At 39.9% G+C, this 26,956-nt stretch overlaps 1 protein-coding gene across 2 annotated transcripts in view; it reads left to right on the top strand.

Annotated features, from left to right (window-relative positions):
• The window catches only part of NPSR1 (neuropeptide S receptor 1), a 58,798-nt gene that overhangs the window by 21,393 nt on the left and 10,449 nt on the right, over positions 1 to 26,956 (top strand). For both annotated transcript variants that reach the window (XM_027729049.2, XM_027729048.2), the window contains exons 3-5: positions 18,424 to 18,527; positions 18,876 to 18,969; positions 23,579 to 23,780. In XM_027729049.2, the coding sequence (XP_027584850.1) occupies positions 18,424 to 18,527; positions 18,876 to 18,969; positions 23,579 to 23,780 (400 nt within the window). The remainder of the gene's footprint in view (positions 1 to 18,423; positions 18,528 to 18,875; positions 18,970 to 23,578; positions 23,781 to 26,956) is intronic.

Raw genomic sequence — 26,956 nt, 5'->3', positions numbered from 1 at the left:
ACGTTACCACAACACTGGGGCTATAAGAAAAAAGGTCGGCTTGGGGAAGTTGCAGTAATCCTGTGGTCTAAGTTGGATTGCCTTTGCCTTTAATGTAAATGTACAAAAGAATTAGAGTCAAGGAAGTATGTGAGGAAAGATAAAAAACAACAATGGAGCAGATCTTGATGCAGTAACCAGAGAGATTCAGCCTAGAATGAGGTACCCCAAAAAGCCGACTGGGTGATTCTGTAGAGATGGGACACTCCAAGAGTGTAGAAATGAGCTGCAGGTTTGCTGACAACTACTTCTGCTTTAGCATTCAATTCCAAAGAGCATTCAAAGTATTTTTAACCAGCTCAGACACAAGCTTGTTACACTGTATTTTGTTCAGTGCTCATGTATTTTTAGATATCTTCTCAAGGGCTCACTGAAAAGTGCAGGGCTGGACACAGTATTCATGTTTGCAGTGACTCTACACATCTTAGCTCACTGCAGTAGGAAACAGTATCACTAGTACAAAAGTAAAAGAAAAAAAGCTGAGGTGCTGTAACTGTAATAGTAGAATCACAGAATCATAGAATCATGTGGGTTGGAAAAGACCTCCGAGATCATCAAGTCCAACCCTTGATCCACTACCACCATGGTTACTAGACCATGGCACTAAGTGCCACATCCAGTCTCATCTTAAAAACCTCCAGGGACCGTGAATCCACCACCTCCCTGGGCAGCCCATTCCAATGCCTGACTACCCCCTCTGTAAAGAATTTCTTCCTAATGTCCCACCTAAACCTCCCCTGGCACAGCTTAAGACCATGCCCTCTTGTCTTACTGATAGTTGCCTGGGAGAAGAGACCAACCCCCACCCGGCTACAACCTCTTTTCAGGGAGTTGTAGAGAGTCATGAGGTCTCCCCTGAGTCTCCTCCTCTCCAGGCTAAGCAACTCCAGCTCCCTCAGCCTCTCCTCACAGGACTTGCGTTCAAGTCCCTTCACCAGCCTTGTTGCTCTTCTCTGGACCCGCTCCAGCACCTCAATGTCCTTCCTGAACTGAGGGGCCCAGAACTGGACACAGTACTCCAGGTGTGGCCTCACCAGGGCTGAGTACAGGGGAAGAATCACTTCCCTGGTCCTGCTGCCACACTGTTCCTGATCCAGGCCAGGATGCCATTGGCCTTCTTGGCCACCTGGGAACACTTCTGGCTCATGTTCAGCTTCCTGTCAGTCCAAACTCCCAGATCCCTTTCTGCCTGGCTGCTCTCCAGTCACTCTGTGCCCAGACTGTAGCGCTGCATGGGGTTGTCGTGGCCAAAGTGGAGGACCTGGCACTTGGCCTTGTTGAACCTCATCCCATTGGATCAGCCCAACTGTCCAGCCTGTCCAGGTCCCTCTGCAGAGCCCTCATGCCTTTCAGTTGATAGACATTCCCCCTCCATCTTAGTGTCATCTGCAAATTTGCTAACGGTGGACTCAATCCCCTCATCTAAATCGTCAATAGAGATATTAAACAGAACTGGGCCCAACACTGATCCCTGGGGGACACCACCAGCGACTGGCTGCCAACTGGATGCAGCACTGTTCACCACCACTCTCTGAGCCCGGCCATCCAGCCAGTTCTTAACCCAGAATGTAGTGTCCCTCCCATTAGTGACAATATAAAGATAATGAGCTTTCCAAATTTGCTACTGGAAGCAGGAATAGTCATCCACTTAAAAACCCTGTAATGACTTTTATTTATATAGCCTACTTTAATCCTAAAAATCCAGGAACAAGATGTCCATGATTCATCATTTGCAATTAATCCAATCACAAGCCACTAGGCGGACATCCTTAAATGAATGATTTTTAGTCTGTTGTCTCTGAACAGTGGTCTTCAGATCCCCTAATGGCAGCAAAAAACATTCTGCAGCATAACCCCATGTACAGAACTGAGGTCCTCGAAGGCTAGGAGAACTCATTAAAAAGGTCTTTTCTTTCCTCAAAATACAGTGCCTAATACTGTAAGGGGGCAGTTTGTGTGTTGATCATACATAGGAGCTCAGAGTGGGATTTTCAAAGTGCCTAGTGATATAAGCTGCATCTCCTCCACAACTGCAAAACAGCAGACACACTCTCCTCGCTTGCCAGTGGCTCCACTATCAATTTCAGTGTAGTATCTGGGGGATGTGGTTTTTATCACATTGCAAAGGACCATCTGGGACCCTGAGAATTTAGCAACAAAGATGACATGCCCTCATTTCATCTGCATCTCAATCACTTTAACACTCTGAAGCCAGAGCTATCTTTCTTTAACTTGCATTTTGTGGAGCAATAACGTATTTTGAGTAGGGGTATGGATTCCTGTAAAAAAAATAATGAGTATATCCTTATATAACCTCTAGAGACTTAATAGGCTTTAATTCATAAATCCTCCTGCTTCTAAACATGCCTATAAATATTCAATACAGTATGCAATGATTCCCAAATCTATCATCTAGCCATGATGATGCAATGATTATTCCTTTCCAGTGTATATGTACGTTTAAAATAAAAAGCAGGCACCACTTCTGTTTCTAAGCCATCCAGGAGTGTTTTTGAATGCCATCCCTAAGGCTTAGAATGGAAATAACAATAACATTAGTGGAACATCTTAGTGATAATCCTATCTCCCAAAATTCACCCCAGATCATACAATTTTAAACTAAGATGGAAACAGTTGTTCTATTTGCTTTTCCCAGCTAATAAGTAATTTCTGAAAGGATTAAAAAATGATGAATGAACATTAGATGCCCTATCTTTATCAAAGGTATCATTTTCTCATTTCAATAGGCACACACACTCAGAGCCTAAACTTGATTCCACTTAACCACCTACAGATTTCCAGCAGAGGCGGTCCACATTTACTGTTTGTATTATTTCAAAAGGAGCTGTCATTCTTTTAGATCTTTGCATGTGAATGCTTTTCCTGACTAGACATCTGTGTGACTAAAATGAAAGCACGTCCTTTCGGCTGTTTTTTTGTTACTAGTTTTTTACCCCCACTTTCACCTGCAATATGATTTCTCTAACCCTGTGATGAGACTTGCACTGTGCAGCTAAATTACGGCACCATCACAGCTCTGCTGATACCATAGGGCTATGTGGAGATCACAAAGGTTTGTCTGGGCAACTACAGCACTTTGAGGGCTGTAAAACAAAATGCAGTGTGGTCTGGGCTCATATGCTAGAGTGACCATATGCTATTTGAAAGAAACAATGTAAAAAGAACAATGAAATTCCTATCTTAGTAAATTTTCTAGTTAGCTGAGTAAAATGTGACTTAGGCAATTATCTTCAGACATCTTTGTTCTCTTATAGTTCAGTGGTTGAGTACCTAGGTGACAATTTACATTTGCAGATCTTTGAGCCAAAAGGATTTTAATTTGTGACCTTCTTCACCTGAGGAAGTTACTGTTATTTGGAACATTACACCTTTTGCTTTATACAGCATCATTAAAGCAGGAAAGGTAGAGGGAAAATGCTCTGCTAATTTCTTGCCATGTGAACAGAATTAGGTCTAAAGGAAGCATACATCTTGAAAACAGTCCTGGGAAGCACAATGGGACATAACTGTCACAGACATAATTAGATTAAATTTCATGACTGCATTCTTGCACACTGGTACTCATTTTAGGGATTATTCATGCCATCTATTTTAGACTCCTCACTGTAGGATAAGATGCCCTACGCTCCATTTATAGCCAATAGAGAAAAACACTCTAAGTTGCCTTTAAGTTTCACTGACTTGTACAGGAGGACTCAATTCCTAATTTTGATCTCTAAAGTTGACTATATAAATCCCTTCAGTGTTCATACGTCACCAAATATGTCAGGATTACTATTCGTCTTTGACAACTAAGAACCTAATCTTTCTCCATTTCAATCAGACCTCAGAAGGCTCTGATTTAAATCCCATCCACGAATACAAACTTTTACAGCATTGTTTCTCCCCACCTTTTTTATTTGTTCATTTTTAAACACAGCAAGGCATAGTAACATGTTACCTGATGGAAAGTACAGGAATATTTCTATTGTGCTCAGCTCTTTTCTAAACTGCTATCTGGAATTTGTCCAAGCTTTCCTAGGCACTGCCCAAAACACAATTTATTTATAAAATCATAGAATTGTTTAGGCTGAAAAAGGTCATCGAGTCCAACCTAAGACTGCCAACTCCATCATTAAATCATGTCCCTAAGTACCACATCTACACATCTTTTAAATACTTCCAGTCATGCTGACTCAACCCCTTTCCTGGCCAGACTGTTCCAATGCTTGACCACCCTTTCTGTGAAGAAGTCTTTCCTAATATCCAAAGCAAACTTCCTTTGACACAACTTGAGTCCATTTCCACGTGTTCTATTTCTTGATACTTAGGAGAATAGACTGACACCCACCTTTTTACAACCTCCTTTCAGGTAGTTGCAGAGATCTAAATGGAATAGAAGTGTAGCTTAAGTGACAAATTTACTCCAAACCTGTGCATTAACACTACGTACAGCTGTCTGATCAGCCTTAAAGGAGGACCTTTAGGATCATAGAATCAATTAGGTTAGAAAAGACCTCCAAGATCATTGAGTTCAGTAAGTGTTGTGCCCTACTGTGTTGCTGAAAAGAGCAACCTGAAGGATCTGATGTGTTTTAGCAGTTCATTCTGTTTCTGCACAAATTTAGTACACATACACACACACACACACACACTCCATAGCCCGAACCTTGAAATTCAAAAGAAACTTGCAGGTAAATCACTCCTATTACATTAGCAGAATGACTAAAAATCATTGCTACATTAGTAGCAAGAAAGAGAGAAGAGTGAAGACCTGCTTAACAAGAACGTTGATTGGTCAAAATAGGATGGATATTACATCTGGATAAATCTCCAAACATTTCATTTACAAGTCAGACTTCTTGCTGCTTCTTAAGGAATAGCGTTAACAACACTGAAAAGCAGATGCAGTTGATCATGCCAGTTTCTTAGAGGTTACTGATAATGAACAGCAAGAATTTTTTCTTGCAAGACATTTTTACTTTCATTGTAAAATAACAATAGAAAAAACATTATCCTAATATCCAGAAACCTGCAGACTAGAGGAGGTGAATAGAGTGATTTCAGCACGAGGAAACAGTCTGCTTTGAAGTTGTGGGAACCTGAAGATACGTGACAAAAAAGAGAAGCTTAACTATTTCCTGAAAAAAAACAAAACCCCTCTACATTTTAAGATGGTGTTGTTCTACTGATGAATATTTTCTAGTTTTGAACAGAAGAACTCATTTCTATCCTTTTTCATTTCCAGTTCCCAAAGGCAGGGAAAAAACGGGAGCTGATGCCACATGTGGAAGGGACGGACAGCCCTCTTGGAAAATGGCTTTCCCATGCTACAGAGATAGGGATTGTATATACAGTGGGTTTCTAATGTGTTGAGGGTTTGCTGGAGTTGCTGCTATATTACTATGAAGTCCAGAGAAACAATTTAAGGTATATTAACTATGGTAATTTCACTGCTTGTTAGGAAACTCTCTCTCCAGTGATATCTGATAAGTCAATTGAAATACGAGAAATGTCATTTGTTGCTCAGTATTCTTTCTTTTATGAAACATGCTATATTTTTACAAATCAAGGGGACATTCTTATTTAAAGTCTTTTCTCAAGAACTGCGAGGTCACAGATGTTCATTTGTGGAAGTTGATAGCAGATCCCCTCTGAAAGGGCTGAACAGCAAAAGTGTTTTTTTCTGTCATCCTTAGCATGGAATCCAGTGTCACCACTTCTGAGGACAGCTTTGTACATAACCCTGGAAAAGTAAGGGTCTTTCAGTTTTTTGTTCGCCTTTCTAAAAGGAGGATACCGTGACTCATCTTCCATCTTTCATTCACAGAATCAATTTAAATTTGGGTTCCTGATTATCCCTGACAGAAGCCCATGCAGGCACACAGCAAGGCTGACACATTTTAAATACTGAGCTTGTTAGATGGCAGAGTCCATTTGAAGTATTCCTCACAGTACTGGTTGCATGGGACCCATGAAATTCTGTACTACAACACCGATCCACTCATCCAGTGCATGCATTTCCAATCTGTGATCATCTTCTCTGATGAGTTTTTATAGTGTTGTAGTACTCAAACATCGAGTAAGTTTCTTTGTGTCAAAGAATTATTAGTGGCAAATCTCGTTGCTCTAAGACAGAAACTGTCATGAAATTTTAATGCACAAAAGACAGCACAGCAATAAAATTACCCACCTGAAATCTTTGCTTTGCAGAGGTGTCTAATCTAATATTAATATGTGTCAACCATATGAGTTGCACATCAACCTAGTTCCTCTGGAGTGTCCTCTCATTATGCTGCAAAATATTATCTCTCTCAAACACTGAAGCTTCTTAAATAAACAAATCAATAAGGTATCCTTTACCCCTGCAACCTGGCTGTAAGTGAAGACTGTCTGTAAGTCTCCCTGCACAGGGATACTAGCTTTTACTGCTTGGACAGTTCAGTGGAACACCACAATATATTATTCACCAAGTACCTCCCAGATTCCCAGTTTGCCTTCCAGGCAGTGAGTAAATCAACTCGGTTTGTTCAAAATAGGGCACCTCTTACATCCCTCAGGTATTTCTCAAAACCACTTCCTGCCTCTTCTACAGCAGAGAGGCAGACACTTGTTCAACAAGAAATTTTTGAGTAATGTGGGCATGTAGCACCTGAGCTAACTGGAACCTGGTTGTAGAGTGGGTGAGACAAAGGTGTTCAATGTTCTGACACCTTGGAGAAAATGGGTGGTTGATGGAACCCAGCATGAAAGTGTTTTGCACTGTGTCTGGGGCAGGGAAAAGTGAGTGTAGATTGCCTCAAGTATGGATTTTCTGTCAGCATGTATTGCACTCCAAATCTACCTTACTGTAAGTGCATACCATCTCCAAAGGCATGTAGCATGGAACAACTAGTGTACTCAAAACTGAATTTCAGCTCATTGGCTACTAATTTCTTTTGGTTATGGCGGAAGCATAAACTCCACCACTGAAAACAACTTTTAGGTGCTCTTTCTGAGAGGAACACACACACTCTATTTAGACCACAGTTATCCGATTATCAAATATCTACATTTAGAGTTGGAAGTGGAGGATGGTGAGGGGAGCAGTGGAGAGGAGAAAATGAAGGCACTACAGTTTTCTTATTATGAAAGGGGAAGTATATTCCACTAATACACCAAAAGGAAAAATAATTTCCCTTTTAGGGGAAATCACATGCCAATAGAGAAATCGTTATTTGGAATAAAGATTTGAGGCCAACTGAAAAAATAAATTATATGTTGACAATTTGATATTGACTACAGTGGTGCCTGTTGCCTGTGTGAAGGTCTTAGATATTCCAACATCCTTTATAACTGCAATTTGCAGAAAGATTTCTTAGGCTATAAAACCTGGACCCTGTAGACTATATAAAGTTAATGCTTAATTTACAGCAGAAATAGACAAGATACAAAAAAAGATGAAGATAATTACTGCAGAATTTACAGAAAACAAAATCTACAATGAGGAAAAGAATATCCTAAGCCAGGACAGCTGCTGTGATGGAAAAAGTCCCCAGTACACTACAAGGCAATAATTATTCAGCTGTTGAACTCTACAGCAAGTATTGTTGCTCCCCACTTTCTGGGGAAAGCTGCAGATCACCTGCACAGTGACTGATTTTGACAGAAAGCACATCCTCAGATGTGCTCTCAATTCTTTAGGTAAAGGAAAAAACTCACGTTTGAAGATCACATTCATGGGTGTTGCTGAGCAAGGGATAATCTTAGGAGGTGGGAAGATGATTGTTGTTTAATGCAATCAGAAACTAAAGCACTATGACACTTCCTCAGTGAACATTAAGGATATCTTTAAAATGGCTTAATTATTATTCTACCTGGTAAAGTGCACACAATACATGAGCATAGGAAGTGCTCTTTTCCTCTGTGGCTTTCACAGGTCTCCCAGAACTCTCACTCTGGGGACAGATTCACAGTAGCAGGTTAGCTAGAGCACCTTTGCAGGACTGCGCATCTCCAGAGCCTCCATGGTTTGGGAGGAGGACACTCACTAGTATCAAGGAGATGCTTCAGCATGCTCTGAAAAGTTTCCTTCTGTCAGAGGTAAGAGATGACTCCAGAAAGAATACATGTACTACCTGCCAGTCATTGAAATTTCCAGCAACCCACACTTAGACAACTGACCTCTTGAACTGGAAGGAGAGTCAGAGGTAAATCAAACCAGTCACTGACAGGAGAGCACAAGTTTTCAGCTGGAAAGCCATGACACTAACTCCAGCAGAGCACATCTCAATATATTAAAATGCCTTAGAAGTATTAAGGCTCTTCAGCTTGTGTGGTTTAGAAGTAATGAGCACAAAGGGCATTTGCCTTTTAATAATGTTTTTATGAGCTGCCTGAGTGGATTGCAAGCAGTTCAATATCAACTGCTGCGTTTTCTAGAAGACTGCTTGGGAGACACAAGAAAGAAAATTACTGTGATCAAAGTGAAATTGCAATACACAATTGCACTTCTGTGAATGCTCTACCCAGCTAATATAAATAGACTGAAAAAAATCAATTCAATAAGATCCATCAGAAAAACAAAGCAGTGCTTCCAAAACCATGCCCTTCGAGGTATGCTTTTAAATAACTCTGTGCTTCACTTACATGTTCATAATGTCTATGTAAATTTGAAAGGATCTGTAAAAGGAAATGGTTTTGAGTTCTTTTATTGGACTTCTTCGTGTGCAGATAATATTACAAACAAAATATTTTACTCCTGCTCAAGATTAATTTGATCATCCTGAAATGTCACAAATGAATGGACTACCCACTCTTGCAAGATAGCATTACACATTTTCAATTTCATTTCCAAATCCTTAAGCATCTGCTCATTAATATATCAAATACATTTTCAAATGAGTCCTTCGGTAGGTTAGCACTGTTTTCAGCAAACAATGTTTCAACAATGCATTTTTTGTGCTTTGCAGAAAATGTTCCTAAAAAGATAGGGATTACAAATTCATCAGATTGATGAATTTATACAGCCTGTGGATTACATTATTTATTCCTCTATGATTTTAAAGGTAGTTTCCAACCTGAATTATCCTATGATACTAACAGGTTTCTAAAAGTACTCACATCCCTTTTTGACTGTTCATTCCTTCAGAAGTAGATAAAGACACTTTCATCTTCATGAAGCTTTTCCCATAGAGTTACATTTTCAGTGTGAATTGTAAATAAATACAAAATTTCATATTCATTCATTATTTTGGAAGATATTCCAATTTCAGAAGTACCTTGCTAGAATGCTGACTGAGAGGATGTGGAAAAGACACAAGTAAATTGATTTTAGTTTTCAAATTGGAGTTATTGTTTATACTCTTTACACTCATCAATCTCAGTGAATTACCTGCAGGGAAAATCCAAATATCTGGTTATTCATCTCAAAGATACTCATAAATTTTTGGTCAGGAAAAGAAGCCAGACATTTTGAAAAAACTAATTTCCTTTATGATTCTAGAATGCTCTGTTTTCGGTTTTGAGCTGGGATTCCAACCTTGACACAGCTGCTGGCTGGCTTAGCCCTCAAAGTAACAATCACATGAAATCCAAAGACTTTTGACACTGGTGGGAGATTTTGACTCCCTTTTTGCAAAGTTCTGTGTAGGTCTTTGAGAGGCTTTTTGTGCCGCCATATCAGTCTCAGGTTGAACTCTTTGGGACCCCAGGGAAGGAGTGTGTACATCCAGTGCCGTCAGAGAGGTCTGACTTGGCCACACTGATGAACATCTGATGCACCAGGTCCATGCAATGCCACAGCCCACAGACACGGTGCTTGGGTGGCGTAGGCACAGCCTTTATTCATATTAGTAACGTACTTTGGGAAAACAGAGCAGCAGCACCTCTAAGTCTGGCTGGCAAAACATTGGTCCTGTCTAATGCATCTTTTCATAAATTACTTACTTCAAAGCAACCGGTTTTTTGAACAAGGCAGAGCGCAAGAAGAACAATTGCATTTTTATTCTTATCACATCTATTGCATATAATGAGGCACAAGGAAACATGAAGGGCAAGAGGTGAACTAGGGGTTTCCTATAGGGTTCCAGAGCAAAAGTAGACATTAGGATGGCTGGTATTTTGATAACCTTTCCTGTGGCCTAGTGGTAGCCCTGAGTATGCTATATAGATACATTTGGCAGTCAACAGACTGAATCAGGTATTTTCTGTATTTTCTACATCAGCAGCAGTCTGCTTTTGCTGTGCCAATTTATCCCAGTTTTATAGGAAGCCTTAATTCTTGTTTTGACAGCTACAGAATTGTTCTATGGTCCTGAAGGACTGATTATGGTTTTCCTACCTTCAGCCTGTTTCAGACATTCAAATTCTAATGACAGTTGTGCTATGTTTGTTTTTATTTTTGTTTTTAATAAAAGGTGCTTGGGAGACAAATTGTATAATCCTTTGGGCCCAACATTTCAGCATCAAGGAGGGAAGTGGATTTCTTTCTGAATGGCTCGAAGAATACGTTGCTTCTAAATTGTATGGATACCTGTTTGATTCCCTGATGGATATACAGGCAGGATTTTCATCTGACACAGGAGACATTTATTTTACAGTTACTCCCCATGAGAGTTTGACTTCTATTATTAAATGAAAGTAGATATGTGGAGTTTTCTATCCAGCTTCTTCATATGCTGGCAGCAAACACTGAGAAACAGGACTGTATGAGCATGGTGCTGCCAACAGCATGGCCATAATGACTACACTTGGAATCATCATTTAGGATCTCATTAGCACTCATTAAAAGACAAGACTTTAAAATTTTGACATTAGATGTACCAATATATCATTAACATCTTTTAGTCCATCGTCTGTTCTGCAGGGTTTCTAATTGAAATCAAATGGAAAGTATGCTGGAAATAGCCTTTGCATGCACTAAAAAAGCAGTGAAACAAAAAGTTACATTAAGAAGATAGGGGTTTTTTCTATTCCCTTCTTGCATATTAAAGCAAGTGATATTTATTTATCATTCTGAGTTATATTGTCTTTGTGTCACCAACAATAACACAAATTTCCTTTTATCCATGTATGCAAAGGGCCGTAGGACAATACATCCAACATTTTCATGTGGTACTTTGTCCCCTGCCAATCTGTCCAACTCACATTCGTGTCTTTTACAGGTTTTCTCTGGAGAGTCACTTCCTTTAACTCCATTGCCTAGCTAGTTACCAAATGCTTACACATGTTTAACAGGATTTATGGAATTCAGGTCAAAGATACACATACAGTACTACAGAGACTTAGTTGTTCTCATAAGACCAAACACTTAGAAGTCTATTTTAGCCAAATTCAGCTCAATTATAGGACTGAGATCCAGACCACATGTAATGAATTTTCAGCCTGTTCTGGCATTGCAGGATATTTAATGGAAAGCAGCTCAGTATACATTTGCATGTTCTATCTTTTCCACGTGGTGATTTTTCAAGGGAATCTGCCAATGAATCTTACCAGTACGCTTTTGTTCATGCTATCAGCAAACACCAGGGGAGACAAAGCAGGTACAAAAATGGGAATGAACATTGCTCTACTATTCTGCAATGGCAAGCCTAAGGTTTGACAAAAATTGAGCTGCAGCATGCAATATCACTACTTGAACATCATGGGAATCTTACTCACAGTTTGGTGTGAGGGAGGAAAGAAGGCTTTATCCTTACCATTCCTACTTAGACTAAGGTATCTACATCAACAATATCTGAGCCAATTAAGGCAGCATTATAAGAAGTGTGGTTATTTGGTGACTATAATCACCAGAGTGCCTGAACTACAGCAACAGAAAATATTCTTACAACAGTCCACATTTTTTAGATGAGAATAATCATGCAGTTGCTGTTGTGACCAAGATATGAACGGCAAGTCCTTAAAATACTTGAGGTAAAGAGTTGCCAAAAGGATCAGTAAGGAGGATTTCGAAGAAACAGCAGAAGAATCTATGTACAAGATGTTGGGGAAGGAAAGAATTAAAATGGACTTGTTTGGTACTTGGTATCTTAGAAGTATTTTTTCTTCTGGAAAATGCTAGGCACCACTTGAAATAAATAAAGAGGCCATGAAATACAAACATGAGGGTGACTCTCACATTCACACCTGCTCCACATGCAGCCCCTCACTGTACCATGACTGCATGGAGAGGCAACACACTAGGCTCTTGGGGCTCAGCATTTAAAGAGCTAAAATATAATAATTTGAAAAGGTATCCTCTAAGTGTCTTGAAAGTATCTTGTCCTACAGTTGCCAGAGCAGGTACATAACCTATTTCACCATCAGCTGCTGAATGAGAGCAGAGGGCTTGGCATATTTTCTAGCTAACATGACCACAAAATTATTTCTAGTGCAGTGAATACTTGCAAAGCCACATGTGACATTTTCAGTGGAAAGCACAGGCTATGGGAAGAGTGGGAGTAACAGAACAAGCTTCAAGGGTGTCTGCAGGAGTCAGGACAGCTTTTCCTGCTCTCTCTGCCCTGTGCCTGTCCTCAAGCCAATCTTCAGGACCCCTAAGAATTCTTAATTTAAATTGCTTGCACCCTCAGGTCTAAAAAAATCAGCTACGAGTTTTATTAACTTGAAAGACAAGTTCACAGCATTGACTGTTATTACCTGACGGCACATCAAGCATGATACAGAGCAGCAAGGGCAGACCAGCAATGCCTGCCTCATCAGTTCAAAAATCATAGACGGGACATTATTTTTGTCATAGAGCAGTGATGCCTCTTTTGTTTTTAAGTGTCTATCACCCCATTGCAGGCAGGGGTTAGTAAACTGCTGCTTCTGATCCTTCCAGAGGATGTGCTCTTTGGGGAGTGGTAGGTGACAGGAACGCACATTGGGACATCCAAAAAGAATAAGACGTATGAAATGTTCAGCCCGGACGAGGAGCTTGCACACCCTGTCTGGCATACCATGTTGAGGTGCCTTGTGCAGCTTGGTGCCATCAACAAAGTAGAACAAAATATACCTCTGTAAGCGACATGAAAAGAGAGAGGAAATTTCAGTAAGAGGCACGGACTCACCAAGAAGTGATGGATCACCACATCCAACTAAATAGAACTGTTTTAATCAGCGGGAAATGATGAAACTGCAGCTGAGATGACATGGAGCTTTTTAACCCACCACAGTTCACCAGCAATCTGCTCTCCACTTCTGACAGAAAAGACTTTGAGCATCTTTAGGGTAAGTGTCTTCAGGGAAGCATGGTGTCAGTACTAATAATCAAATGATAGAGATATTTTCTTGCAGAGTTGCTAGTGCAGATTTTTGTCTTAACCTCCTTAGTTGTAATGAAAGAAATGTCCTGAAGTTTGCACAAGGCACATCCCTTTGGCAATGCCATCAAGTCAATGAATTTCTATGAACATATTAACTGAGACAGTTTTAACCTGTCTGTATTCCCACGCCAGATTGCTAATTACCTCCATTTGTTTTCTATAATGGATTTCTATCTCTGTGGAGGGATTTTTGACATAAAATTTTGTTTCACTCATAGCAACAGCAAGCCTGTATTCAGATTTGTCCCTGCAAGGGCAGTGTTTTCTTTTTTTACATTTTTGAGCTCCTCGGTCCTACGAGGTAGCACCCACCACCCGAGCTGCTGCAATCACCTCCTGAACCAAGCAGTTCCTGGGCTCGTATACATAGAGGCAATGCCTGCGCTCAGTCATGCCCACAAAAAATCCGAAGAGATTTTACTGAGTATGATGGAAACTTGGGTTATATTGTCTTTAGATCTGAGGATTTTCACAGGTTGTTTCAGTACCTGACATATTTCCCAACAATAGATGCTGTAGCACTATATTCAGTGTGTTTCAGTCTCCTCTGAGAACAACAGGGTGCTTCTCCTTCTCAGACATTTTCTTGGCCTTTACGATAAATGCTGTTTAAAAACGTTACATTTTGAAATGCTGACAGGTTTGTAAAGGTAGAAACTAGTTCTGCTTTTGAGGACTGGCTGTGGCCATGGTGGTGGCAGGGAGGAGGAAGATGAAGGGTTGCAAATTTGTCCAGTTTTGCAAACCCAAATAGACTGTTTCTCCCTCCCTCTGCCCAAGCAAAGCCATCTGTCCTTCCTGCCTCCCTCTGTTTTTCCTTACTATTGAAATCTCATGGAATTTTTCTTTTACATAAGTTTATATAAACTCCACTTCCCATCAAGAGCAAACTACTACCATCTCTATCACACTAGTGCCATGTCTTTTCTTCAACAAAGTATCATTTCATCTGTATCCTTCTGTGAATTTACATTTGGCTTAAAAGTCACAAATTAGCACTTTGTCTTATCTTTACTTTGTATCAAAAGAGAATGTATTTCATTAATTGATTTTCTACCAATTTTTCTAAGTAAATAAATGAGCCTATAACCACACTGTTGCCTAGCAATGATTACACAGAACCATGCTACACATGCCACTTCTTAGTAAAAGAACCCAGAAGAGTATTAAGAAGCAGTTGCAATGACAAGCTTGCACACAGTTATGAGTGAAGGTTGATTAGCACAGTTTTCAGAAATGATCTTGGTGTTGTTTGGCCCACAAACATTCATCAGTGAAAGAAGGCAAGTATCTAATATGCAAGCCACCAGCTTAGTAAGGAGTGGTGAGGATACCTACACTAATGAGGACATCGAGGTTTAGAGCAATGTACCAGCTCTCTTAGTTTTCTGTACCTGACATTCATCACTTAGGATGTCAATGATGTCATCCAGTGACATGCACTGAGGTGTAAGCTTGCTGAAAGCAGCCAAGGAATGTGTGATCTGCTGAGAATTCATTGCTGAAACCAGATGACTTACACACACTAACCTTTATTACAGCAATTCAAATTACATATAATGTTTCCTGTATACTGTCTGATCACCTGCACAAGGCACATTATTTACTTGGTGGCCCTATATAAAGTAACACGTGTCTGCAGGACAGATCCTCGAAAGGTGTGCAGTTGTGTCATAGTGAGAGAGTCTGGTGCTTTGGCTTTGCAGAGATAGGATAAGAAACACCCTCTGGAGCAGGGATCAGAAGACTGGAGAAGTGAGAAAAGTTGGTCTGGTACTTTTAGGATCGAAAAGACAAGAGGGATTTCTAAAACATGAGAAGACACGAGGACGCTGAGTGGAAGAATATTTCTCTAATTAAAGGGCATTGAGAAATCTGGCTAAACTCGGCACACGCTCACAGCTGTCTACATTGGTTTTGGCATGCACGTGTGTTGTGCTCAGGGCACATGCTCAGAGGAGCATGCTGAGCCCTTCGCAGTGATTCTGAAACTCAGCACAAAGAACTCTTAAAATGTACTGCTGGGGGAGAGGAGTTGAGGCTGACAGCACAAAGAAGCTGTGAAGTTTAAACCTCGTTTAAAAACCTCTGCAGTCACCTGAAAAACCTCACTCAATGGCTCTCAAGGGAAAGACAATTGAGAGTTGTGTTTAAAGCTTCTGAAGTACTTAAGGCTATAGATATATTTGTAGATATGCTATACAGCAGGAAGAGACCTGTAGCATAAAAAGGATGGAGCTGATATTCACTCTGTGCATTTGTGGAGAGGGGTCTGCTTCAGCTGAGTGACCCTCTATGGTCCCTCAGCCTGAGCACTGGCTAGCAGGTACACAGTGTAGGATTCATGAAGGGCACCCTGGAGAATAACTTAGAGTTGAGCAACAGCTGAAGCGAAGGCTCATTACCCTGTGGATCTCCATCATGTAAGTCAGTGAAGTGGGGGCCACCCACAGATTAAAAACCACAGTACTGATGCAAACTAAAAAGCTGATGTGGCCATAAGCTTCTGGAACTGCCCAAATTGCTTGCATGAAGGAAAGCACCAGGACATTGTCCCATCTCCCACCACAGCTGCAGGATGTACCTTCAAAGCACTATCCTGATGCATTGGAAAGGTATAGGAAAATGGTGATGAGAAGAGGGAAATGAGCAGATAGCTGAGGTGCTTTCCTTTCTCTTTCCCTTTTCTCTCCAGAGCTCTCAGATTGGTAGGAAAGAGGGCAGTCCTCGAGCTCTCCCCCTCTGGAGGAAAGCTGAGCCCCCATTTAGCACCTGCTTGGCAGATGCTCAAACCATGAAAAGCCAGAGGATACCCTGAGGTGAAATTCTGTTGATGTGCATTGCTTTGAACCAATGAATATTTCACTACTGGAGAGAGAGAGAGAGAGAGAGAGAGAGAGAGAGAGAGAGAGAGAGAGAGAATATGAATCAATAATTCAGGAGTAAGGAAAGGGGAAGGGATGGGTTGGAACCACTGCTGGAGGATGCATTTCACTTTTTGAAAAACTTAACGCTCTGTGTTTTTTTTTGAAAGACCACCTTAATAACCTACAGTCTTTTCAGTAAAGCCTTAAAGCCACTATACTCATCAAAGGAACAATCATTCCGTGCCCCCTCACTCTAATCAATGAGCAACATTTAACACAAGGTTTCAAACCACAAACTTCCTTCTGGAGGTCATCTCTGATCCAGCCTCTCTATGGAGGCAGGGGAAGAGAGAAGAGAGACAAGACAGGGTTGGGAAACACTGTGAGAATAAAGAGCAAACTACTATTAATTGAACAATAAAGTCATAAGGAGGGAGGTAATATAGTTACACTAACTTAATTTTGAACTGACCCGTGAAGAAAAAGACAAGATAAATGAAGGAAAAAATGAGGAGATAAAGAATTACTGATACAGAAAAAATTATCCTGGTTTTCCAGTGAAGCAAAACAAGTTGCTTTTTCTGAAGCATTAAGCTGAGATCTCAGTTTCCAGGTAGAAATATCTGGAATTTCTGTAATTTCAAAGGGCTTAGTAGAAACCTGTTTTGAAAAACCCATGCCTGTTTGCTTGGAAATACTGGCTCAAACTATTTACTTCTCAAAAACTTTTTTTAAAATTATTGAAATATCTTGTGTCCAAAGGCATAAATTTAAAATCAAAATCTTCTGACTTGGGGGTTAGAACACCTTAATCACACTAAACTTTAGAGATGGTTTTCAAATGTAAAATGGTGGTATCAAAATGAAACACTTTACTTCACCACCCTAAATTTTTTTTAAATTGAAGCTATTTCTTCATATTGCTTGGTTTTGTCATGATAAATTTCACAAAATGTTTTCCTAACCTGTTCTCTCCCTTTATGGTAATCTGTGCAAGAAGAGCAATATGCTATGTTACTTGAAGTGGCAGGATACTGGATTGATGCACATTTTCTTCCGTGGACTGCACTTAGAAAATTTGGTCCTACAGAGAGAACTTGGTTTTAGAGGCAAAACTTAATATCGCCCATATGTACAACAGGAGCACCCGTTCTTGCAATTTGTTTATGAAACCTGCATCTCTGTGAGCACTCACTTGTTCAATAAGCAGAACAAAGGCTGGAATATCCCCTTAGATTTTCTCAAAAAAAAAAAAAAAAAATAGCCTGAGGTGTATTTAATTTGGCGAAAGTAAAAGTACAGGCATAAGTAGGTTAACCTTAAGCAGACAAGACAGGGTTGGTCATTAATTAATTAAGTTTGCAAATTAAGTCCTGACAAAATTTCCTCTGATTTTAGCAACATTTGGTTATCACTCCAAGTGCTTTTGTAGGAGACACTTTTTTAATGAAATAACAGAAAAAGAAAAAAGGACATTAAGTAGTTCAATATTTGGCACAGCTGGGATCAAGCTGACACATTTAGACACTAACCTACAGCTTCCCTAGTGCTATATTTTTTATCCATACCTCATGGAAAACCTGGTGACCCTTTGTAGATGGCAGTGAACCCGGCATACTGCAGGATCAGGCCCATCAGGCTGTCCCTTCCATTTCTCTCACAGATAAGCCTAAAATGTTTAGGTGTATGTGAGATTAACACCCACAGGGAAATTTTTATGCACCTCTACTCACAAAAAAAGGCAACTTGTTATTTGAGGAGGAATGGATCCTAGTTAATTTTAGTCATGCGGGTACAGACCAGGACCTGCATCCAGCCTAGGGCTGGAGTGCTGGTCACCTCACATCTCTTTGTAAGCAATGGAGAGGAAAAAGGACTTTAAGGGCCCAGCTCATCTGACTTGTTTGTAGTGCCAGCCAGACTGAACTGCAGCCCAGAGGGCAGAGGAAAGCTGTGTGCATGAGAAGCCAGCTATGGGCTCCCATGCTTAGAGGAATCTTGCTGTCTGCCTGAATGGATTGGTGGTAAATTAAGAAAGCAAGAAAATAAATACACAAACCTTTGGAAGCTTTCCCAGCTTCTCTAGCATTCTCAGCTGACTAGTTGTGGCTTGGCTGCCCTCAGGAGTGGGGGAGCTGGTACATCCCAAGGGTCATACCCACCTCTGCGGCTCACCTGCGGTCATTATTTGCTTCTTTTAATGCTTCTTCAGTTAATTTTCTTTGCAGATTCATTCACGGGACTCATAAACATAATGACTGACATAATTTGGCGCTACACTGGAGATTTTATGGCTCCTGATATCGTTTGCAGAATCGTTCGCTACTTCCAGGTATAGAAACCTCGTGCTCCCCTGTATGCCCAAGCTGCTGTGCTTTGTGTCCCCACAGCAGGAAACCACAACAAAAATGCTGTATAAAATTGTTCAAAAGTGCTGAATGATGAAAATTTCTATTTAAAGCTGAAACACTTTAATCAAAGCATATAAAATCTTTTTAATTTTGTGGACGAGGTAAAGGAAAAATATCTGGGTGAATACAAAAGGTGGGGTTTTTTTGCTTTTTCTCTTTTTTTTCTTTCTTTAAAAGTTTTCAAATATTCCTAGTTCAGAGTTCTTGCTGACATAATTTTCTGCAACAAATTTCTCTCAACTGCTCTCTTGTTACACCTTCTGCCTCAGGTGGTCCTTCTCTATGCCTCGACTTACGTCCTTGTGTCACTAAGCATAGACCGGTATCATGCCATAGTTTACCCAATGAAGTTCTTGCAAGGAGGTAGGAGAATTTCTGTGCCTTGTTATTGCTATGGATATTACTGGATAGTTTTTTTAGTTTTCAAAATTCTTAATCTTGTTGCCATGAATTATTTATTCCTGCTGTAGCTACATTTGAACTCCATTACAGTTTTTCAAATGACAAAGGAACTCTGATTTCAGGATTTACTAAACTCCACTTAGCCCTTAGCAGTGTTCAAAAGTATTGTGTTAGCAAAGAATGAAATGACATTTTAAAATGTATAGTGGTTTTCATTATCTTCTAGAATTATTAGAAGGTAATTATAGGCAAAAGTTATCTCTTGTACAACTATACTGACTACAGAAGCTGCAACAGCTATATTTTCTATTTATCCACACTATAAAATAACTTGATGGAGAAGATGGTACTGAGAATTCATACAACAGTTTAATAAGAACTTCAAAAGATATAGCGTATAAGTTTGGACACCTACTGTTTCTTATAATTTCTTCTATTTGTTTTGGTTTGATTTGTGGGTTTTTTTACAGCACTCAAATATCTCCTGTTCTCTTAGAAGTACAGTTTAAAGAAAACTATTTCTTTCCTACAGAGACAAAGTGGGGCAATTAAGTATGTTGCACTGAGTGAATAAACAGAATTAGCAGATGGGGAGGAAGAAGAACAATTATAAGGACCATGAGGTCTGGAAAATGTGCTTTAATCAAATGCAAATATCATTCTTGTTTTGGAGTAATGATGGCTTTTGCCAGACGGCTCTATTCAGGGGATCAGATTAATGATCCTTTCTGGCCTTAAAAACCTATGAATCAATCACAGCCAAGGCAGTGGTGCAGTTTTGGCAGATGTTAAGATCTGAAAACTTCAAATACTTGTCTGAAATTTAGCTTGATATTCTCCAGCGTGCAGATGAACTTTATTAGACTGGGGAGATTGATATCAAGGTTTTCTCAGCAGGCTTTGGTAAGTGTGGTGTGCCCTACAGCTCCTGCTGATGTTGCATCAGGAAGGCAGGTGCTCATAAACCCACCAGCTGAGTGGGGCAAGATGATACAGACCTGCTGGTGTTTCTTCTTCATTGTATAGGAAAAGTAGCACTTGTTAAATTGCTGCCTGGGCACAGTAAAGAATTTGATGGTTAATCTTTGAAAAACACTTTGAAGTTGAAAAAGAACCCGCACCAAAATCACCTCAAATCTCACCTCAAATTTTCATAAAAGTCACATTTGCTATACATATTTGCTATACCATTACGTTTTTTCTTTTATTTTAAAACTGGAGAAGAGCAGACATTGCCCTCAGTCAAGGGTACCAGAGTCATCAGCTGGGTGCAGCTCTGGGCAGAGGAAAAAGCACTGACAAAACTCGCCTGCCTCTGGCAAGAGTTGGTTACTCACTGATGGACAAGCAAAGACCATGTTCAAAGGGGAAAAGAAAGCATCTGCAAATCCAAAAGAAGAATCTAGAGAGATATATTTATGATAGCAACTTTTTGGAATATATATAAAATAATCACTTTTTGCAACCCAGCTACTTCTTGCAGAGGTGCCATGTGGGAGGCTTTTGAAATGCCCTCTTAGTTATTCTGCAGAGAGAGAACAAAGAGATTTACAAAACTTTGTTATTGGTGATGACACAGAGAAACTTCATGAACAGTTCTGAGTCAACCTGTGGCAAATTTCTTTCCAAAATGAAACACTCATCCCCTCGCAATCATTCAATCAAGAAACAAAAGAGTTGTTTCTCCTTAGTGATTTTAAAAATTATGTTTCCATGTGGCCTTGGAGTGTGATTTGAGAAAAAAAATCAAGTATTTAGCTTTGAAAATGTCAACCAACTTTTTTTTTAAATTGTGGTTTAGTTACTAGCTTCAAGTCCTGTTAAAAAGCATTTGCAATGAGTTGTACTTTGCACGGTTTTTGAGAAGACAGACTTTGGCAGTTGAATATTTTATATTTTGCAAACACATAAATGACCACAGAAAGTAAAGGATGTGAAAGAAGTATGGCTTCTACTCCTAACACTTTTACTGTGAGGCACCTCATTCTGTAAGCAAAAAGGGGCATTAATAAAAAATTGTAAAATAAAGATCGAAAGGAAAAGAAACTGAGAAGTTATAGAAGAAGGCATTTCATCGTGTTGAAAAGGCATATGCAAACAACATACAAACTAAACAAGAGGTGACAGAAGAACTGCTTAATTAAAAGAAACCCAAATAGGTGTAAACTGTCCCTGGCATGGCTTTAGTCTGAAAACAATGCTAAAGTCCATCAAATCAATGAGATTCTGGAACGGCCCACTCTCTCTGGATTTAGAATCTAATTTTAAAGTGGCAGTCACTTTATCAAAGGGTTGCATAGCATTGACGTTCTTGGTGGCAGGAAGGAAAGTTCCTTCCAAGAGGTGCCTCCCTGCCACACGTTGCTGGGAGCAGAGAGATGTGCACAAAACCATTGTCACAGTGCACGGACGGTGGGAGTGGAGTAAAGGGGACAGTCACATGAAAACATCCTTTATGTGAGTCAGTGCTCACAACTGAGATTCCCACCTCAACCCTGGGAGTTAGTCTTGACCATCCAGTATGAAAAACTCTCCAGTTAAACAGCAATGTTGTTTTTTAAAGGAAAATACTGAGACTGGCTAAATAGAGTATTGTATTTCAAAATCTGATATTTTTTTTATTCCGCTTATAACAGACATATTTCTAGTTATACGATTTGCTGGCATTTAGAGCATATTAGAGTAACTACTAAAAAAAACTCCAACAAAAAAAAAACAAACAAAACCTGCTTGTGAGGCAGCAAATCAACATTAGTCTGATAAAACAAAAGTCTGCTTCCCTGAATGCAATCACTGCCCTGTAAAGCCCTTTAGACTAGCAAGGCCATATTTTACCAAACACAAGGGACATTTTAAAACAAGAATAAATGAACATTGCAGGTAATGTTTTATAAAATACAAAGATCTAATACCACTCTTGTCCAACCCAAATTGCCCACTTCAGTCCAAATTACAGTCATTGCTATACAGTGCAAATAAAATAAGGCATATTATCCAGGTATGATCTTTTTCCCTTAGAAATACACAGGTGACCCCGACTGAGACTTGTATGAATGTAGTTTAAGTTGTTAGCTCACATTTGAAGTATCCTTTCTGTCAGGAAATATTTTGCAAAATTTATTCTTAATATTCCTTTTGCTAAGTTTATTCTGTTATGCTTTGGGAAACTTTACAGTTCTCCTTCTCCTGTGCAATATTTATAGACTTAATCTAACCCTCTCACTTAGGCAGATGTCATCAGAGTTCCCTTAAGCCCTAGATTAGCAAGCCTGTATTTTGCTGAACGTGGGTAGCATTTAAAAATGAGCAGGATAACTGAGTATTTGCAACTGATGTTTTATAAAGCATAAAATTACTTTTTGAATGTTTCGCCCACATGCTTTTGTATTGCTCTTTGAGCTTCAAGGAGGAAAGACATTCTTTTTGATATGCATAATTTAAAGTGATTTTCTGTTTCACCTCAAGTATTTTTTAGGACAATAAAGTATTTGAACACTAAAGCTTCCTAGATCAAAAAAGCTGCCCCATCTGTTCCTCTCACAATCTAACTGAGGAGGACTGTCACTGAAAATCACTGGTATTCCACAGATCAGCCCTTTTTCCCCACACTTTTTCGCTAGAGCTACCTGGATTTTAGCCAGAAGATACCGATTTGTGAAAATGAAAGCCTTGGGACATTTTGCTCTGATACACTGATATTTACACAATCCCATGGATGCCACCAGGCAACATTTGGTTGCCCACTTGTTTTCCCCACTTGACAGTGGAGGAGGCCAGAAGTCAAGAGGAAGCAGTAGCCCAAATCTGTTGGGTGTTCTGGGATCCTTCAGCTCCTGTTCTTCACCATGAGGTCACGCATCTCCTAGTCAATGTCTCTTGTAGCAGATAAAACAGGGCTGAGCACTTGAGCACCGTCATGTGCTATGTCTCATGGTTAGCAGTCCACTCTTGTCATGGCTTGGGCATATGCTCTTCAACGGGAGCTGGGTTTGGCCCCCATCACGATACAGAGAAGTGCAGGAGATGCCCATGCTCCTCAGGACCACATTTCTGTGGGACTGTAAAGTTGCAGCTGGAGGTAAAGGCAGCTGGGTATGCAGTTCTGTTCTGATCCTGAACTGAGGCATTTTCTTTTTCCTGATAGGAAAGGTTTTGCAATCTTTCTCACTTCAAGGTGCATCAATAGGCAGGCAGTAGGGCAGGCCTGCAGTCCTTTACATCCATTCACAAGGTTCTCTTGGTAGCATAGAGGAACTATTTACATTTCATTTTTCTGACTTGCTGACCCAGACCAGTGCCTTTCTCATAGTGTTTCAGATTCAACAGACCCTAAGCATCCTTAAATAAAACTCGTAAAGTACAAGCCCATAATGACATGATTATTTATCATGAGAAAGAGATGAAATCCCTTTTTTACTTCATAGTCTTTTCAGCATCAGCCAACTGAAGCCTAAAATTCCCTTTCTTTACATGATTTCCTCCTCCTCCCTGCCCCTCTGTCAGTACTGCTGCAAGGGTTCACTCTCACCAACAACCCCATTAACACTGTCTGTTTGACTCTGTTGCACAGAAAGACAGGCGAAAGTGCTTATTGGAGTGGCCTGGAGCCTCTCTTTCCTGTTTTCCATACCAACTCTGATTATTTTTGGGAAACGGCAGCTCTCCAACGGAGAAGTGCAGTGCTGGGCTCTCTGGCCTGATGACTCCTACTGGATACCCTACATGACAGTGGTGGCTTTCCTGGTGTATTTCATTCCTCTGATCATTATCAGGTAAGCCTGAACCGCAATCAGCAAGCATGTGGTAAAAGCTGTCAAGTGTGCAATCAGCACAATGCCTTAATTTCTACTCATTCATTACAATTTCATTTCCATACCTGCTGTATAGCTGCTTCGGTTTTTATCACATAATACATGGGTCGCTGTACTTGCCCTGGGTGTTCTCCATGTGGTATTAACAGCCAGAAACATTTTCTCTGAAAAGAGGAATGAATCTCTAAGTGTGTCCACTTATCTCCACAGCTTCAGGCTTGAAAGATATCTCCATAAATCCAGTATGAATATCTATCTATTATTACAAAAGATAACTTTAATAAAAGCACAGGAAACTACATTTAACACTAATTATAGTAAAATTAAATTGAAGTGCTCTCAAGCTTCACAGTTTTAGACAAGTATTCCTTCACCAGGATTGGAAAGAAACCTCCAAGCATTTGAAGTTGCCAACCACTTTTAAAATAGGAGCAAATACAATTCTTCCTGTTTTGTTATGGGGAACCTAAGCTGCAAATATTTGAGACTGATTTGCCCCAAATCACAAAGGCAATCTGCTGCAGAATCTATTTTAAACTGAGGCCAACCAATAACCCAGACTGTGCCCAGTCATCAGTGAAGTTTATTGCCTCCCTCTAGGGCACTGCCATTAGTTGACGTTAAACAAAAATTATCTAGCCATGAGTAGTTACCAACGCAAAGGAGCAGCCAAAATCTGATGTGGAAGGGGATTGAGGTTTCTTAACTGCCTCGAAAGGCTCCCAGTGGCAGTAACTTGTTCTCTGAGCCCTTATCTTTCTTTCCCCCTTTTTTTTTCCTCTTTCAGTAGCAAGGTTACTAGGATTTCTTGGTGTCCATCTCTTCTTTTTAGCAGCAAAAAAGACTTGCTGGGACTCCTTTTCCCCCACATAATTTGATGACAGGTTGTTTGGACTCTAAGAGAGGAATTATGTTTGCATGTCCCTTGGATATATCTCTCAGTCCATCTGCTTTTCCAACAAGTGATGAGCCATGAGTCTCTGTTAGCTTCCTGCTCATTAGCACCTTGGGTGAGAGCAGGGTGGGGAGTAGAAGAAGGTGCTGACCTTTTCCGGCGGATGAGGAGACTGGCTACAAAAGCTAAATGCCTTGAAGTTTCTTACTGTTTTATCATGGACATTAAGTTCTGCACCTTTTAATAGAAACAAGTTTATCTTTGATAGAATCAAAACCATGTGGTACTTGAAGTCACCTGACTTTTTGATATGGATTCAACATGGACTGGTATTGCTCCCTAGAGAGAAGGGATGATTATAACACTTTGCTCTTAACATGTCAGTTTGCTAAACCTTCTATTTTTGTGCCAGATTGCACAGATATAATAAATAAAATCGTGAAAATTCTCCTTAAAGAAAGGATGTGATAGCAATAGAGAAAAATTACTCCCAAGTTGTCCAATAGCTCTTCCTTCCTAGATAGGATCATTTCTCCATATGTTGTCCTGTCTCTTAAAGCAGCCTAGTTTTAAATAAACCAAAAAATATTCTTGGGAATATGTAAATAAAAATTTGGGTAGATCTGCAGCCCAGCACTAGCAGCAAAAAAAAAAAAAATAAACATACACTGAACAGGCAAAAAGCAATTTAAGAGTGGAAAGAAATGGCACTAGAAAACTTTGAGGATGACTGTTACTATTAGAGGGATTCTTTAATGAGCTTTCTCAAGTAGCTAGCAATCAGGAAATTCTAGCCAGCATTTAAGTTTTTTAGAAAAAGACCCACAGCCTGTCCAGTTACCAGTCATTCCATAGGTGTGTGAAACATCTCTTTCCCCCTCAAACATACAGATTTGCACGCTTTCTATTACAGACCAGCTACTCCTTTTTACATGCCATATATACTTGTTTGGCAAGAAAAGACAAGTTACAGAGCAACGAATATTTCAGAGCTGTTGACATTATACTCCCCTCCTCCCTGCCAAAGGAAGATATTCAAACCAGATCAGCTCCGTGACTTGCTTTACAGTAAATCCCCAGAAGCAAGAAGGTGATGAAGACATGAGAGGAAAGGGAAAGGCAGTGAAACTGGCATTTCATGAGATTGCCCTGACAGCTGAGACATGAATAAAACATCCTAAAATTTTTGTGCCTTTAACCTTAAGCAACTTTCACACAAGAAGTTTATGGCAGCTCAGGAACTTAAAACACTGGCCTTGGAGGCAGGGGGCAGCGCAGTGCCGTTGCTTTCCAGACACATCCCTGGTTTCAGTGTATATTAATACAAATGCTCCTGTGTCAGCAGAAGTCAGATTTTTGACATGTCCTAAGTGGTGTCTGGCACTGGGAGGAAGGAAGGGGAATGGTACAGGGAAAGATTTTTTGGTGCCTATTTATTTCTAGTTGTCAGTGATACCATTTTCTTCAGAACACAGAGGATGGTCTAGAACTACAGAAAAAGAGGATTATCATCAGGGCAAGGTCAGCTGAGACATTATGAAAAAATACCATGCAATTTGGAAAGAAATGGCTATTTTTTAGAATGTTTTTTCAAGTCTCAAGCATAAAAATGAACGTTGCAACTTCCCAGCTGATGTATCTGTAAAACATCTGTCAATGCAGCCTGAAGGTGTGACATCTATTTTGTCAAAAATTATTGGCAGTGCAGGAGTTTAAAGCTAATCCACCTGATGTGGTTGCAGCAAATAAATACTCTGGTAAGCAGTTTGTGGCTCAAGAACAACAGGAATGGCTGTTAATATCTGCAGGGACTCACTTTCTCTGCAAATGTTTTGTTCCACCTAATACTTTCAGATGCACAGTACGTTTGATGATAAATGAGACACGATTTCATAAGGGTGAGAGAGATCATGTGCATCCTAGTTGTGTGTTACTCTGTCAAGAGATTAATTATAAAAATGAAAGGTTTTATTTAGTAAATGAAGGAAGGCATTTTGTGATTTATTTTTTTTAATGCTCTTTAGCTGAAGATGTTACCTAAAAAAGGCCACAACATAATGACAGAGAGAAGATCCATAGATGTGCACTGAAAAGTCACATAGATGTGACTGAAAAGTTAAGGATCAGTATCTAAGAAGCTGTGACTACATATAAACCAGAAGCCAAGGCACGCGACACACTTACTGAGGCAGTAAGGCAGGGTGCACACAGGGAAAAAAATAAAATCTTTTCTGCAAAAATT

The sequence above is a fragment of the Pipra filicauda genome, unplaced genomic scaffold (assembly GCF_003945595.2).
Source record: "Pipra filicauda isolate LSUMZ 115617 unplaced genomic scaffold, ASM394559v2 scaffold363_size724302_pilon, whole genome shotgun sequence".
Lineage (NCBI taxonomy): Eukaryota > Metazoa > Chordata > Aves > Passeriformes > Pipridae > Pipra > Pipra filicauda.
This window is presented reverse-complemented; position numbering and strand designations above follow the sequence as displayed.